The sequence below is a fragment of the Chaetomium globosum genome, genomic scaffold (assembly GCF_000143365.1).
Source record: "Chaetomium globosum CBS 148.51 scaffold_4 genomic scaffold, whole genome shotgun sequence".
NCBI lineage: Eukaryota > Fungi > Ascomycota > Sordariomycetes > Sordariales > Chaetomiaceae > Chaetomium > Chaetomium globosum.
The window spans coordinates 4,395,376-4,410,942 of record NT_165979.1 but is presented as its reverse complement, the minus strand read 5'-3'; the positions used below and the strand labels follow the sequence as shown (position 1 = coordinate 4,410,942).

The window sequence follows — 15,567 nt, the reverse complement described above, 5'->3', positions numbered from 1 at the left end:
CCACCACCGCCTCACGGACCGCAACATCAACACTGTATTACCTTCGGCAGCAACGTAATCGGATGCGCCAAGCAGCTCTTCCTCCTCAAGAAATTCCGAGCGCCCAGCTCAAAACCCTCCTCTTCGATCGGCGGCTGAACACTACTCGCCCACCTTCCCCGCCGCGGCCAGCACCGCCGAAGGGCGCGCCCTGTCTTCGCCTCCTCTGCGGTGCGCATCCTCGCCGACCTCGGCTTCGACGGCCTCGACATCGACTGGGAATACCCGGCCAACCCCACCGAAGCCGCCAACTTCGTCCTCCTCCTCCAAACGGTCCGCTCCGCCCTCGACGCCTACGCCGCCCAGCACGCCCCCGGCTACCACTTCCTGCTCACCATCGCCTCCCCCGCCGGCCCCACCAACTACGCGCACCTCCCCCTCTCCCAAATCGCGCACACCATCGACTTCTTCAACCTCATGGCCTACGACTACGCCGGCTCCTGGTCCACCACCTCGGCCCACCAAGCCAATCTCCACCCGCTCACCCCCAACACCACCACGCCCTTCTCCACCGACGCCGCCGTGGCCGACTACATCGCGGCCGGCGTGCCCGCCTCCCAAATCGTCCTGGGCATGCCCATCTACGGGCGTGGGTTCACGGGCACGGCCGGGCTGGGAAAGCCGTACACGGGCGTGGGGCAGGGGACGTGGGAGAAGGGCGTGTGGGATTACAAGGCGCTGCCGAAGCCGGGGGCCGAGGTGCGGTATGATGAGGCGGCCGGGGCGAGTTACAGCTATGATGCGGCGGCGCAGGAGCTGATTAGCTTTGATACGGTGGAGATGGTGCAGAGGAAGGTGGGGTATGTGAAGGGGAAGGGCATGGGCGGGAGTATGTTCTGGGAGGCGTCGGCGGATCGGGTGGGGGAGGGGAGCTTGATTGCGGCGAGTTTTGGCGCGTTGGGGGGGTTGGATGCGTCGCAGAATTGTTTGTCGTATCCGGATAGTAAGTATGATAATATGAGGGCGGGGTTTGCGTGAGGGTTTGGTAGGTTTGTTGGTTGAGAGAAGGGGAAGGGGGAAGGGAGAAGCGGGGGTGAGGACATGGTGGGCTGGAAGGGTGCATGCATGTTTGCACTGAGGAGGAGGATTGCATTGGAGGAGCCCCGGGAAGAGGGCAGTATCCATTCGTTGCCACATATTTCTCTGTATCTTCTTTTAGTTTTCTTCATTTCGTTCATTCTTTCACTTACTAGGGATCTAGGTTGGGTAGGTGGAAGGGGGTGGATTGGGTGTTCGAGCTGGGGGTGAGCACACCACGGCTCATACTATCTATGTCTGCGTGTTTGATTCGAAACTCTTCGGGCATTCTAAAACAGGGCCCAGGGTATCAATTCATTGCATTTACGTACACAACTCTGTCCAATGCCTGTAGAAACTTCCAAGTGACATGCATGAAAGGTCTTCTGCTTGCCATAGCCATAGCACTAAAGGCAAACATAAAGTTACCGAACATCCTCGGCACCTAACCTCCCAGTAACTCGATGGCGGTTTCAAGGAGACTGTGCGCCACATAATCCTCTCGCTGCCACATTGGTCGCCCGTGCGCAAGGGAATCATCCCTACCTTAGATAGACAGTGATACTGTGTAGAATGTTGGCATGTCCGGACAAACCCAGACCTTCCTGGTCGAAGGCTATGAATGTTCGCTCGCTTATGGAAGATGCGAGATGCGACGATGAATTCATGTGCACAGTGAGACACGGCTCAGTGCGTCTCTCGAGCATCCTAGCCATGAAGCCCCGGTTGGCCCTGCACTATCTGGGATCTTCGCCCTGCTGTCTTACGATCGTCCCACGGAAACGCCCCCTTGGCTGTCATAGAGCACATGGTTGGCCGCATGTCGGGCCTGGAGCCTCGTGAATCGTTGTCGGCAACGGGCCGTGTAACGCAATTAGTCTTGCCTTGCCCCACGGCCAAGGTGATGGAGGACCCCTGAACTCGGAGTATGGGAGTTCCTGAGCTCTCCTGTGGAAGCCATCCAAAAATAAATGGTAATTAGCGCAGGCCAGCACTATGTTTAGGCATCTCATATGATGGGGGCCTTCTGCGTTTGAACCGCAGTGAGGCAGTGTTGTTGAATGTCTAGACAAAGCGGGGCTAGCGACTTCTTAGTGCTGGCACTGACTAGCCATTGTATGCTGTCCCCGGTTCGGCCGATAACGTGGATGCCACTACTCCCGCAAACACATAACACGGGGCACGGGCTGCCATTGACACTTTCCAGGTGCTGTCCGATTGTAACGTCGGCAGATTGCTCGAAGCTCCGGCGGGGTTCACCTCTGTTGACCTCTCAGTCTGCTCAACCCAAGCACGGGGATGCCTCACGTTGCACAGTGGTCGCCGATCTGAACATCCCGTCCCAGGCCGGCGGTTCCACACAATTGCGACCAGAGTGTGACCCGGAACCAGGGACTTGGGTCGGTATTTTGTGACGCTTTGTCCCGTGCTAGGGCGTGTGATATTGATAGATTTGGGCCCCGAGACAGCTCGATTCCTTGCCCAGCTGGAGGGAGGCTTACGGGGAAGGGGAAAGGTTTGTCGTCATCAGCTGGCAGCGGCGGCAAGACTATTGAAGCCGGCCCGATTCATCTAATATTGGAGGACTTGGTCGGGCCAGAGTAAAGCTGAGCCGACCTTTTACGTAGCCTCATAGACACTGTGCTGCTGCAAGGTAGGAGAGGGGGGGGGACTAGACGACAAAATTCCGGGCCGGAAGCCGGCAATTTTCGGATGGCTTTCCATCATGCTAGCATCACGAAGCGAAAAAGTGTGACCGTCCCCGGCGCCCATACAAATTGCCGCGAGGTTTGTTCGAGGGTCATTGTCTCAGCCTTCTTGAAACGCCTGTTGAAGGACTGCGCCGCGGGGGAGCCAGTACAAGAGGACGCGAGTTCGTCTCCGACCACAAGATGGGCCCAGATCCCACTGTGCACATCCCTGCAACTGATCGTCTGCATGTCAACATCGCAGTCTCCGTCGGAGCAAATACCCGATGACTCGGAAGGGAGTGGCGTCGGCTCGACCGGGGTGTCAGCGCTGGCGAACCTGGACTCCCGAGGCGGGCGGCTGAGCTGGCCGATCGGAGGATAGGATGGCGCAAACGCCAAGGACAAGTTGTGCCGTGGGACGTTCGAGGTGAAGGAGTGGGATGTTGATCAACCATGCCCCAAGGGGAGAGTGCGGGAGAGGTCAATGAGTCAGGACGAGGTACGCGACTGGCTTTGGGACGCGTTTTTAAGACGCAATGCAGAGACGGGTGTGCATGGAGAGAAGAGTTAGGCAACGGAGATCGACGCAGAATTCTGCAGCCAGCCAGAATTCTGCAGCCAGACGCATGAGTCGGCCAACAACGCCTCATGCGCAATGCACGGAGAGAGAGAGCGTGGGTGGCCCCGGTGCGTGGCGTGTGCCCCATTCACATTCACCTGCCTCGGTTAGACATACGACGACCTCCCGAGAGTCGCCTTGTCTCCCACGAGTCCGATCCATCCGGGTTTCAGCACCGAGTACCCAATTAAGCTTAAGGTGCGGATCGAAGAGATCGAGGCGTCGTGGTAACTAGCCAGCGAGGTGCGGGTGAAAACTGAGAAGTGATGGGCGGAGAGTTTGCCGCGTGAGCATCCCGTCCAAAGCGGTGAAGCGCCGAGGCTGATCGGCAAACATGATTGTGACGGACAGCGGGAGAGGTTTAGGGTACGAGAGTACATACGGATTACGCGGAGACGAAACGGACGATTTGGGACGGAGTCAAGTCCGGGTTGGTTGGCCGGCGTCGAACTAGGGCATTTTTGTGTTAAGTCGAGTGCGGTCGAGGACAACCAATGGTTGGGCGTACCGTTGCCTGCGTGGCCCGCCCAAGCGTTTTTGTGGCGGATACAACCAGACGAACCAGACGAGCGGGTGCGGTTATCGATGCAGTGACTGGGGAGGGAGCTGGGGAGGGAGCTGGGGGGGTGTGGTTCGTGCCTGTCCGTGCCTGTTCTGGAAATGCTCTGCGGCAGAGATTTGTGCGACGGGACCTACGAGCTGAATGGGGGAACCTGTCGAGGAAAGGATATCCGATTGCGGGAGGGCTCTTGCTGGGGACAGCAATTGAGTGCGCAATCGAGCTCCCGCTTTGGGACAACAGGGATTCGGGGGTACGCCTAGCAAGGATCCCGGCTGCCGATCACCCGCAAAGAGACAAGAGCATGGGGCCGGCCAGCGACTTCCTTCTAATCCGACAGCAGCGATGGTCAGACAAACATGCAGCATCCACAAGGGCCAGTCGAGAAAAAAAAACGTTGTGACGAACCCAGAAAAAAAAAGGCAAAAAAAATAAAATAAAATAAAAATAGAGCCACAGGTGCCTACATGCCCAGGTGGCGGGAGAGATGCAGAGGTCGTGTGTGGTGTAATGTTCCTCTACGCTAGTAGGCCACCCGCCGCCGTGCCGCATAACGTTTATTGGGAAAGCTGGGAAAGTTGAGTTCGTCAGCGTCGCATTCTTCCACCTGCTGTCGAACACACAAAAACCGGCATCTCAACCGTCCCACAAGCCCCCCGCCGAGCTACGGCGCAATGTGGAGCCCGAGTCGATCAACGGGGGGAGACGGGATGGGTCCGATGGGCCGGGGGTCCTTGAGGATCGGTGACAGGCCGCAGCCGGGGATCCTGGCCCAGACCTCCGCTGCGAGGTGCGAGGTGCGAGGTGCGAGCTGCGAGCGATGCAAGATGTTGGCGTGGGGACAAGTAAGGAGTGTAGTGTCTGTACAAGGCCGAGGGGGGGCACGGGCGGGATGCCTGGCCTCCCACCCCGGAGCCCTGCCAGGTTGAAGAGGGCCAGCCAGCCGGGGCATGCTGGCTGTTGGCAGCCGGCGGGCAAGGTACCTGGATGAGGTAAGAAAACAGCGGCAGTGTCCGGTTGAAGAAGTTTGACGTGCTCCCACTGTGTTCCCATCTCGCAATTTGAACCTTGCAGGCAGGCAGGGAGAATCTTCTCACCTGAGAGTGTGTACTTCGTGCTCAGACTGGTAGGAGGGAGCGATCCCTCTCATGTCTGATTTATAGACCGCCAAACCCTGCAAGGCTCACGCAATCCAGACCCGGTCCGTCCCTCCCGCACCCAAAGTCACTTCAGCCCATCGTCATTTCCCCATGGCGGCTCATAGGCGCACAGGCAGCAGTCACGGGGTAGGCGCGACTGGACAGCCACGGCAACTGCCAGGGTCGGCCTGTGAAGAGTGTCGGAAAAGGAAACTGCGATGTAAGATTTCATGATGGGTCAATGACTCTGAGCCACTGCCCTCCACTGCCATGAAGAAGAGGATCGATCGCGCCATGGCGGAGTGTGGGTGGTCTGATCACCAAAGGTGCCGATGCTGACTCGAACTCCGCCATCTCCAGGCGATAGGCAGCGACCGCAGTGCGGGACATGTGCCGATGCCGGTATCGTGTGCGAAATCAACAACAACCGCCTCGCGAGGGGACCCAAGAAGGGCGATCTCAAAGCTCTGCGAAGCCGGATCGGTAAGTCGCGGACCCGATACGACGCACCCGCGAGTTCCTTTGCGTAAGGCAACTAAACCCACGCAGTGGCCTTAGAACGCCGGCTGAGCGTCGACCACGGCGCCGCCGCTTTGTCCATTATCACGGGCGACGACTCTGCTCTAGCGACAGCATCCGAGACTCGAGCTACCACTGCCTCGGCCTCGGAAGAGGGATCTCCCACGCTTGTCTCGCCATGTCAGCAAAGCTCGCCGCTCTGGGACGGCGAAATTCACGTCCAGGTACCTCCGATGACCCCCACATCTGCCCCTCTGAGCTTTTCGACCTTCAAATTTCCACCCACGCCGCCGTCACCACCGAGGACCACATTCGTGGACGACTTGATGCGCGCAGACCTGTACGTTATTCATCCCTCTCTGGTTTCCCTTTCTTCGCTTGCGCGTCAGTACTAGTCGCTAACGGCCCTCTACCACAAAGTGACCAGCTGTATTTTGACCGAGTACATCCCAATGTTCCCATCTTCAACCAGTCGCGATACTTTGCCAGGGTCCGGCAGAACCCCTGTATCGAGGGTCCTACCTCCATGCTCTGTCTTCAGTACGCCATGTGGACGCTCGCTATGGCGCTGTCGTCCCAGTTTGAAAGCTCACGAGAGCTCCTCTACAACGAGACGCGGCAGATGCTCGAGGCGCTCGACCTAGCTGATGACGATCTGCAGCCGGTGCGGATCGAGCAGGTACAAGCCTGGCTTCTGGTATCCTTTTACGAGTTGGCGCGCGCAAGCTACCGCCGAGCTCTGATTAGCGCCGGCCGGGCGTTTCGGTTGGTGCAATTGGCGCGCTTGCACGAGGTCGACGGCCCTGGAAACTCGGTCGAAGAGGAGGATCCGGTGGTCAGGGAAGAGAGAAGAAGGACGTTCTGGATGGCCTACTCTCTGGATCGGCTCATATGTATGAGGAGTCGTTGTCCTCTGACGCTGACGGAAGAAGTGGTACGTCGTCCCTCCCAACCATTGGCTACACCATGTCCTCCCACCCGAGATACGATGATCCTCATCTTTTACTGGAACCCACCCACTCATTAAACAACGCCATGACAGATTTGTACTCGACTACCGTCGCCAGAGCTAGCATTCCAGAGCGGCCACCCCATCCCAGGTTGTTTCTTACCAGAAGCCCTCGCCTCTGGCGATCACAACTTCATCTCACCGTTCGCCGGGTCCGTGATGGTCATCAGCATTTGTGGCCGCGCACTCTCTCATGGCCAAGCCTCTGGAGTGGAAAGGGCGTTTGGGACCGCATCGCTCGACTTTTGGCTCCGGCACGAATGGCTGGACGGGATGCTGGGGCGGACACTCGAGTCGCTCACGATGAATTCGCCAGTCGCCTCGGCCATGGCCGATCCAATGGTTTTCTTCGCCTTTATGATGGCGCACGCAACGACCATCTTCATGTGCCAGATTGCAGAGGCGTCCGGGATAGACAGTCATTGTCGTCCGACGGTTGCGGACTGTCAAGGTCGCGCGACACAGGCAGCGCGGGAAATTGCTCGAATGGCCAAGGCACATGAACACATTGGGTATTTCAAGGTGAGACACGCCCGACCTCGAGAGCTGACATAAACACGGCTCCCATCTGTGTTACACGCGTGAAGCTAATGCAGAGCCCACGAGGTTAGGCCCACATATTCCTGCCGTTAGCCGTCTACCTCGGTGCATCGCAGCTGGCATCCGACCGCAAGCGACGGCTAGACGGGCACTATCAATTCCATAGCCACGGCTTGGAGACCGAAAGTGAGTCATCGCTTGACGGCGAGTTCCAGATTTGCCTGGATGCCTTGAGAAAGGTACAGAGCTTCAACCATCTCGCGAAGGAGCATGTGGCCGTATTAGAGTCACAGGAGTTTGTTTTTGTCGGAGGGCTTTAAGTGTTTTGAACCACATGCAATATACCCAGGTTAGATCTATTTTATTTCTTAATTTGTTTAACTTAGTTAACTACTCGATGTCTGTTTCTTTGTTTTCATACCCGGCGCAAGAGGAACGTCAGTATATTTCCTTGGCATAATAAACCAAACAACAGTCACCGTTGAAGCCAAATATATCTTATTCAAACTCGATGGGACGGTCAGAGTTATAATATTGGGGAAGGAAGGAAGACGAGCTCAAAGAGAACTGAGCCAAGACTTGGTTGAATGTGGATGTTGGTTTTGTTGGGGAATGTGACATGTCCAGTGATGGATGCTTCGGATGCCGCTTTGGGAATGAGAGTTTGTTGCGTAACATTATTCACCGCGCCCCGCAAATCTCCACCAAGTTTGCTTGCCTTTGCAGCATCAAGGCAACACCAGTCTCAACTAGGGTTCGTTTTCACTCGTTTCGAGGTCTCTGACTGACTCAGCAATCTGCTGAAATGGCGATACAGTGACGCGGCTTCGAAATCCGTTGAATAATTCGGGGTTATGTTATGCGTTATGGCTTGTGATATGGTGATGACGGGATTGGGGAATCGAGTATATAAGTTTGCCTCCATTCCGTGCTGCACTGCTGTTGCAACAATCATCTCATCCACAAGTTCACAACACCCTCATCCAACTAAACTCGCCAAACACCACACTCAATTCCAAGATGGCAACCCCCGACATCGAGGCCGCTAAGATGTAACCCAGCCCCCCTTCTTTGAGCAAAAGACAAGTTGACGTTAACTTTCTTATGTAGCAAGTACGCCGGTCGTCCGCGCGAGGACATCAAGATCCTGTACGACTACGAGCTCAAGAATGCCCCCGGCAAGTCCCTCGTCGCGCTCGAGCTCAACTACAAGCCGGGCGGCTGGAGCCCGCCGCACACGCACAACGGCGCCCAGGCCGTCGCCTACGTGCTCGAGGGCGAGTTCCTGAGCGGCATGAACGGGAACCCGCCCCAGGTGTACAAGCCGGGTGAGAAGTTCCTCGAGCTGCCGGGCTGTCATCATACGGTCTCGGATAATGCCAGCATGACCGAGTCGATGAAGGCGATTGTGGTGTTGGTCATTGATACGGAGAAGATTAAGGGGGAGAAGGGGTACGCGGCGATTACGGAGATCGATCCTGGTTGGGAGTGGGCTTGAGTCTAGGGGCTTGAAGGAGATTTCCAAGATAAGTAATAGGAGATGTGAGTGGATACAAATGAGAAGTTAAAAACCGTTATCAATCGCGCCTCTTACCTAGGTACCTTACTTGAGAAATAAACCCGGTTCCAACGCAATGATCTTGTCCCTGGCCTTCACCAGCATGCCTGTCAACAGGTCCCTGTGATTTTCAAAAAGCCTGAAGCCCGGATTTCCGCCTCCTTCAAGACCAGCGGCAAACTCGGCGAGTTTATCCCCCCACTGCTTCCAGATGACAGGGCCATTACCGTCATACCAACCGTCCCAAGCGGTTCTGCGGGCCGGCCGCGGTAGCTGTTTCCTCACACACTCGGCATGGATTTCGTCTCCGGCAATCAGTATCCACTGAGCAATGACCACGATCTCGCAGTCCAAAAGCTCTCCATCTGATTGTAGCAGGGCCGAAATGTAGGACCCTGGCGACTCGAAACGAAACAGGTCTCCTTTGTCAAGTCCGGCGGCCGTACAGCGAGCCGAGAACGTTTGGTAACTGAGATAGGCGGCGAAATGGTCCTCGAACTCGTCGATATCTTTCTGAGAGTTCAAGGTTTCGGCATCTTTGACCGTCATAGCTGTGGGGGTTGGGATAGTCAGCGGCTGGAAAACATGAACGGGAGGGTGGACCTCTTACATCCAGGGTCATGCTCGTGAAGCGCCCACGGGAAAAGCGGATCACGGGTCCATATCTCGCTGTCGATCCATGCGAATTCGCCTTGCTTTTCAAGGTAAGATAAATGTCAGAAAGCTGCGTCTATCAGTGCCAATGAACGAACAACCTACCACAAATATCTTGACGGCATGCGTGGGTAGCTTCCGCAACTCCGAGAGCAGCTGAATGACTTTGACCTGCTTCGGTTCATCGTAGTCCATGGCTACGGCTACTGAAAACACCGTTTCATAGAACACGGCGAGGTAGCCGGTCCACCCTCTCTTTTTGCCGTTGAATCCGTTGAACTTTGGCTCGTAGATTTCCCCATAGAGGTCATCGAAACGTCGCGCAAATGCGGCAGGGGCACCGTCGTCATCGGAAAGCAGGTATTCCTTGTAGAGGGTTGCGATCATTGATTCCAAGTCCTCCTCTGGATTCCCTCTGACCAGTACCAGGTCATTGAGCAACGGCAACCACCCCGGCCTCAACTGATCGAACACACTGAAGTGTTCCGATGGTTCATTCGTAGCCATCTTGAACCTTGGATGAGTCGAAAATAGGGGTGATTAGATTGGGCTGAAGCGACAAAAGGTGGTGAGAGAAGTTTGAGAGGGGAGGAGAGGCGAATGGCCCGCGGGATGGGAGCGTGCAAACTGCTTCCGCTGTTGGTTGTCCCCTGTCTGTTAACCCTCCAAGCGGGAGCACAAGCACCACTGATTGGTTAGGCCGTTGGAAAGATGTTGGCGGTTAAGCACCTCAGGGGCGGGGAAGATGGAACCGCAGCTGGAACCACGCATGGCCATTTCCAGGTTACACTGGGATGTTCTGCGCCGCGCAGGTGTTGGCTTAAACTTCACATCTCAAACAACTCAAACAAGCCTTTACAGGCGGGCCTCCATCTCATGAGGAAATATTTTCTACGAGAAGCGGAGGAAGTGCCGACAACAAGGGGCGCTATTACTGGGGGATGTTCATCAAAACAAACCCCCCCCCCCACCCAGCCCCCAATGCGACTCTAGATAGAGGTCATTGTTGGCCTCTGGCAGACCGCGGCCAGCTCCTTGAAACCTTCAGGCCCAATTGCCCAAGGGCCCTGGGATACTCTGTTGGCCTGGGAAACGATTGACTGGGGATGACGCTGCCCCCAAAAGGAAAGCCCTGCATCCGTAAGGGCAATGTTCTGGGTCATGATAAGTAGTCGAGAGTAGGCTTGTGGGTATTGCCTGTTGAATCTCGAGGAAACAACCTAGAAGTGCCGGTCAATTTCGAGTCCAGCGCGGCTACACATCAAATTATATCGCCCCTTACAACCTCAGCATCGACCCCCTCTTACCCCTTTTTATTATGGGGTGCGGTAGCTCTAAGGAGGAACCGACGAAGCCGTACCATGGACATTCAACGGGACCAAGACCGTCAAAAAAGTCTGGCGAGGAAAGCGATACACTCTCGGAGCTCAGTACCCGGCCTGTGGCCCCCAGCCGAGCAGGGCATGCCCAGCCGCCCACACGCCCTGCCCCTGTTCAAGTCTCAAAACCCAAGCAACCAGACGGCAGAGTGAACTCAGCCAACCCCAAAACCTCATTTGTAAGATTTCGCCTGCAAATCATGCCCCACACACCATCACTGACATTGGCACGCCATCTTTTACCTACATGTAGCAATATGTTTCACCAAGAGGGAATCTCCCGGTAAAGAGGGTAGAGAACATCGTGGCCAAAAGTCCTGCACCGCCAGACCAGTCCCTCCGGGGGAAATTTCCCAAGCGGTACCGGAATACCGAAGGGCCGCCCAATAACCGAACACATAACTTCAGTGATTGGGAGATCCGCCAGCAACAAGATACAGCTGGTCACAGAAGCACGGAGGCATACGAGTACCCCGTGAAGACACTGGTGCCCGAAAAACCAGCATTCACGTCCGAGTTTGATTTTGCCGAAGATCCGGCTGCCCTCAAGACTGTCAATGCCGTATTACACCCCAACGATAGAAGGCAATATAGACAACGCTGGGAAACACCACCCAACGACCCCGGGCCAATTCGTGCGGTCGTTAACAAAGACCAGCAACTTGTTGGGGTTATGTACCACCCAAAGGGTGACACTCGTGGGTATAAGCGCGCCCATCTGGAGCCCTTGGACGGAAAGGGGCGCGGTGAGGTAGCCCGTTACGACGACCAGCAGCAAACGGGGCGGACCACATGGCCCCAACGAGGCCCGGACTGAAGAAACGGCGTGTTGTAGACTACCTGTATTAATTATGTCGGATCTTAAGAGTGAATGACCGGCCGGCTGCAGTTAAAGGGGGTGGGGGGCGGCGAATACCAATGATGGATGCATGCAGTCGATTCATCAAATATTTTGACCAATGATTCACGTTTTAATGGTCTGTCTTCCCGGGTGATTCGAACTACATACCGTCAGGAATGTGATGACGATGTTGGGATGCGCTGGTGGTGAGTAGCCTCCTGTAGTGGACATGGGAGTAACAGCGTTATGCTATCCGTGTTCGACGTCCGCCACAGGCATGCTTGTGGCATCCAGAGTTTTGGGAGGGTGCTTGTTGAGTCGCTGACATTAACCTCTCCTTGTGTAATACTGAACAAACTTTGGAGAGCACTCCATACGTACCACCTTAATATACTGTACGCCGGACGAGTGTAGGTGTAGAAGGGCGGTTGTTGCTTTGCAATCTTGTGTCTTCTGCACATACCTTGAAGCCGTAATGGTCACCCCTATGCTTGAGGTAGGTTCGTTTTTTCGGCAGCCAGGCTGGATCCGTCCCCGGTTCCGGGCCCGATGTAGTAAATAAACCAGGCTCAAGCGCCACCACCTTGTCCCTGGCTTCCACCACCATCCTTGTCAACGCCTCCCTGTTCCTCTCCAAGAGTGTGAAGCCCGGGTCTTGACCTGCTTCAAGGGCAGCCAAAATCTCTGTGAGTCTGTCCCCCCACCACTTCCAAACGGCGGGGCCGTTGCCGTTTGCCCAACCGCCCCAGCGCGAGCCGCATAGGGGGTGGTTCAGCGGCGAGAGTTGCTTCGCCACGCACTCAGCGTGGATGACGTGTCCGGCAATCAGGATCAATTGAAGAATAGCCGTGATTTCGTAGTCCAGAAGCTCTTCATTCGGCTGTAGGGTTGATGAGATGAAGGACCCTTGCCAATCAAAAGGAGCCCTATAACGGTCTTCGGCGTCCAGTCCGGCGGCCGTGCAACGAGCCCAGAAGGTCTCAAAGCTGATATAAGCAGCAGCGTCGCTCTCAAAAACTTTGATATCTTCCTGAGATTTCAGGGCTTTGGCTTCTTCGGCCGTAAAATCTGGGTTGACACAATTAGTTAGCGCCCACAGGTCATTGGATCGAAGAGAGGAGAAGGTGGTAACCAACGGGACAAATTCGGTTGGAACATGTCGAGTACATACGGTAGAAGCGGGTCGCGAACCCAAGTCTCACTGTCGATCCATTCCGATGCCTATTAAATGTAAGAAACCGTCAATATACATAGTATAGAAAGGTACCGTCTCTAGGTATCCATGGTCGAGGGTGAACTTGCCACCATTACTTTGTTCGCATGTGTAGGCAGCTTCCGCAACTCCAAGAGTAGTTGGATGACCTTCACTTGCTTCGGATCATCGTAGTCCATTTCCCTGGTCACGGGAAACACTGTCTCGTAAAATACCTGGAGGGGCTCAGGCGGATGTCTTCGTTCACGCCGGTCTTTTGCTACGTAAACATCACGAAACAACAGGTCGTCGAAACGTAGCGCATATGCAGCGGGGGCACCCTCGTCGTTGGAAAGCAGGTATGCCCTGAACATGGCTGCGACTATTGATTGGAAGGTCTCTTGTGGGCCTCCTAAGTGCCGTGCCAGGTAATTCACCAGCCGGAACCACCCCGGCCTGTAGAACTGGTCCCATACATCAGGGCTTCTTGATCGTGATTTGGTAGCCATCTTGAACCTTGGATAGGTTTGTCCTCTAAATGGTTGATCCACAAAAGGGGCAAAAGAACTTGCGGAGAGAGAAGTCGGAGGAAAAGAGAAGAACGTGCCCACAGGATGAAGGAGTGCAAGACCATGTCCCGCTTGCTGAGTAAATATATTCAACCTCGAAGGAAGGGCTCACCGGTGCCATGATTGGTCAACAGCTGAAATGGTTGCCTAAGTCCTTGCTGGGTAGGGGACGGGGAAACTGCACGCATGAAACCATGGCATAAGTTACTAAGAGAGTAGAGAGTCCTTCCCCATACAAGCGCATAAAGAAACGACCTCGTTTTATTTTTATCGGGGATGGGTCGGTGGTGGATGTCCAGATGAATGGTGAAGTTACTTTCAAGGCGTGATCGGCCTCCTGCAGCGAACATGGGGTGCCTCGGATTTATCATTTGACAGCGCCATCCTACTGGCGTTCCACGCCCCGCAGGAGACATCCTTGGGTCGCCATAGGGTTTGGGAGGCTGCCGAAGCTGCTCATTGAGCCGCTGACATCAACACCCTTGCGTCATAACATTCAGCGGAAGAAGAAGAAACTCTGAAGAGCACCGTATACACTCCACCTTGCTATACAGTATACATCAGACGAGTGCACGTGTAAACAGACGGTTGTTGTTTTACAATGTCTGCTGTTAAAGCAGAATCATTGAACGGATGCAACTCAGATTCCAACGCCGTGGTTTGGTGTCCGGGCGATACACTCATGGCAGACCCAGATATCGCCGGAATAGGGGTATGGTGCCACTAGCTCACTCCGCTCTTCTCAACGGGCGTAAACTAATAAATACGCCGCAGGTCATCAGTTCCTTTATCGCCTCGTCGTGTCTAGCGATCATCGGCACCTGCCTCTACCTCGCGCTGATCCGCTCTGGTCTTGTCCCGGACGGGAGTTTCGACCCGGCCGACGGGCGAGGGCGCAGCCCACCCGCCCCAGATGAGAGTTTCAACCTGGTCGACCGCTGGATGCGCCAACACATCTGCGCCCCATCTGTTCGCTTCGTCCTCCGGTCGCGGTGGATAGATACCCGCATCGGCAGGATCCGGCGCACGCTCTTCTCCTTTGTCATGTCACTCGCCGACATGCAACTGGTCACGGGCATCGCCATGCTCACCGCCGCCGTCATCAAACTGCAACGTGGCAGCATCACCGTGTACCATTTCAGCATGGTGACCAACCTCGCGTGGTTCAGCAGCAACGTGCATCTGCTTGCCCTGCTAGCCATTCGCACGGAGCATATTGGGAGTATGAAGAAAAGGCGCCGTTGGTTGCGGCTGACGTCGCAGATGGGGTTGTCAATGTCAGGGAAGACCAGGTCCGCATTCAGCTGGGGAGGGGATATCATCGCACGAATTGTCGCTATGCTCACCTTGGCGGCATTGCTGTTATACTGTTCGTATGTCTCTGGGGCCAAGGGGTGGGATCACAACTACGACTGCCCTGCTGCCTGTGCAAAAGGGAAAGAGAAGGGAGGAAGCCCTCTTGCATGGATGGTGGTAGACTTTGTGCTGGTGCTTCTGATTTATCCGCAGAGATGTCTGGCCCTATGGCCAGCAGTGGGAGCGTGGTGGATTGACAAGGCGAGACATCGGATCGTTGATTACCAAGGCCTTCCCGGAACAGACAGAGATCGGAGGCTGAATTCGCAGCGAAAGGTGTTTGCCTGGGTCTGGTATGTCGTATCGTCAGAAACCATGGAGGTCGCCGTGGATGGGTTTTTATGGTTCGTCCTAGGCGTGTATTGGACCTTTGACGACAGGAACAGCATGCATGAAGGGTGGAAAGACTACTCGGATATTGGAAAGGAGAATGATGTGGAAGGCTTTGGCCAGTTGGTCCCTCTACTACTTCTGGGGCTTCCCTTCTTGCAGATTCTGGAGACGTACTGCGGTAAGTTTATCCATGTTGCTGCATTCAGTGGAAAAGGGGGGAAGCGGTACCGGACAGTCGGAGCTGACGTATGGTCAACCGCATCACGGATACAGCACAATCGAGAGAGGCACAACGCGAGCATCAGGAGTTACATCCGCTAGAAATCGACTTACAGGAATCCTCAAGAACACGTTTAAACGCCAGGACGATCTGAAAGATGTCAGTAGGCTACGGTCACTCACGAACTATAAACGTACAGAGCGGGTAGTTCTCGTTCTGAGCATCATACAGCGTTAAACAACTGACCACAAGTCCTGGGAGACTAGGTATCCAAATAATCTTCAAAGTTCAATTTCAACCACGTGTGTTATTCCGTGCCGTTGAAGTAGAATA

The 15,567-nt window shown here is 55.2% G+C and overlaps 8 protein-coding genes across 8 annotated transcripts; 5 read left to right on the top strand and 3 right to left on the bottom strand.

Moving 5' to 3' along the window:
* Window positions 1–456: 456 nt before the first annotated feature.
* On the top strand, window positions 457–1,505 carry CHGG_05155 (uncharacterized protein; the record flags this gene model as incomplete). The annotated part of the gene is made up of 3 exons (XM_001224368.1): window positions 457–839; window positions 1,250–1,283; window positions 1,482–1,505. 3 exons carry the CDS (start codon window positions 457–459, stop codon window positions 1,503–1,505), a joined length of 441 nt encoding a protein of 146 aa, XP_001224369.1.
* A 1,264-nt stretch (window positions 1,506–2,769) lies between these two features.
* Window positions 2,770–3,129, top strand: CHGG_05154 (uncharacterized protein; the record flags this gene model as incomplete). The annotated part of the gene is made up of 1 exon (XM_001224367.1): window positions 2,770–3,129. The coding sequence occupies one exon, from the start codon at window positions 2,770–2,772 to the stop codon at window positions 3,127–3,129; it is 360 nt and encodes a 119-aa protein (XP_001224368.1).
* Window positions 3,130–4,589: 1,460 nt separating this feature from the next.
* Window positions 4,590–4,877, bottom strand: CHGG_05153 (uncharacterized protein; the record flags this gene model as incomplete). Its single annotated transcript, XM_001224366.1, has 1 exon — window positions 4,590–4,877. One exon carries the CDS (start codon window positions 4,875–4,877, stop codon window positions 4,590–4,592), a length of 288 nt encoding a protein of 95 aa, XP_001224367.1.
* Window positions 4,878–5,175: 298 nt separating this feature from the next.
* CHGG_05152 (uncharacterized protein) lies at window positions 5,176–7,203 on the top strand (the record flags this gene model as incomplete). The annotated part of the gene is made up of 6 exons (XM_001224365.1): window positions 5,176–5,284; window positions 5,425–5,547; window positions 5,808–5,923; window positions 6,011–6,517; window positions 6,626–7,114; window positions 7,180–7,203. The coding sequence occupies 6 exons, from the start codon at window positions 5,176–5,178 to the stop codon at window positions 7,201–7,203; spliced, it is 1,368 nt and encodes a 455-aa protein (XP_001224366.1).
* A 949-nt stretch (window positions 7,204–8,152) lies between these two features.
* CHGG_05151 (uncharacterized protein) lies at window positions 8,153–8,630 on the top strand (the record flags this gene model as incomplete). Its single annotated transcript, XM_001224364.1, has 2 exons — window positions 8,153–8,184; window positions 8,243–8,630. 2 exons carry the CDS (start codon window positions 8,153–8,155, stop codon window positions 8,628–8,630), a joined length of 420 nt encoding a protein of 139 aa, XP_001224365.1.
* A 105-nt stretch (window positions 8,631–8,735) lies between these two features.
* CHGG_05150 (uncharacterized protein) lies at window positions 8,736–9,851 on the bottom strand (the record flags this gene model as incomplete). The annotated part of the gene is made up of 3 exons (XM_001224363.1): window positions 8,736–9,241; window positions 9,301–9,385; window positions 9,450–9,851. 3 exons carry the CDS (start codon window positions 9,849–9,851, stop codon window positions 8,736–8,738), a joined length of 993 nt encoding a protein of 330 aa, XP_001224364.1.
* Window positions 9,852–11,734: 1,883 nt separating this feature from the next.
* On the bottom strand, window positions 11,735–13,265 carry CHGG_05149 (uncharacterized protein; the record flags this gene model as incomplete). The annotated part of the gene is made up of 5 exons (XM_001224362.1): window positions 11,735–11,782; window positions 11,946–11,957; window positions 12,028–12,632; window positions 12,767–12,785; window positions 12,876–13,265. The coding sequence occupies 5 exons, from the start codon at window positions 13,263–13,265 to the stop codon at window positions 11,735–11,737; spliced, it is 1,074 nt and encodes a 357-aa protein (XP_001224363.1).
* Window positions 13,266–13,926: 661 nt separating this feature from the next.
* Window positions 13,927–15,471, top strand: CHGG_05148 (uncharacterized protein; the record flags this gene model as incomplete). Its single annotated transcript, XM_001224361.1, has 4 exons — window positions 13,927–14,037; window positions 14,100–14,974; window positions 15,062–15,192; window positions 15,350–15,471. The coding sequence occupies 4 exons, from the start codon at window positions 13,927–13,929 to the stop codon at window positions 15,469–15,471; spliced, it is 1,239 nt and encodes a 412-aa protein (XP_001224362.1).
* Between the last annotated feature and the right edge of the window lie 96 nt (window positions 15,472–15,567).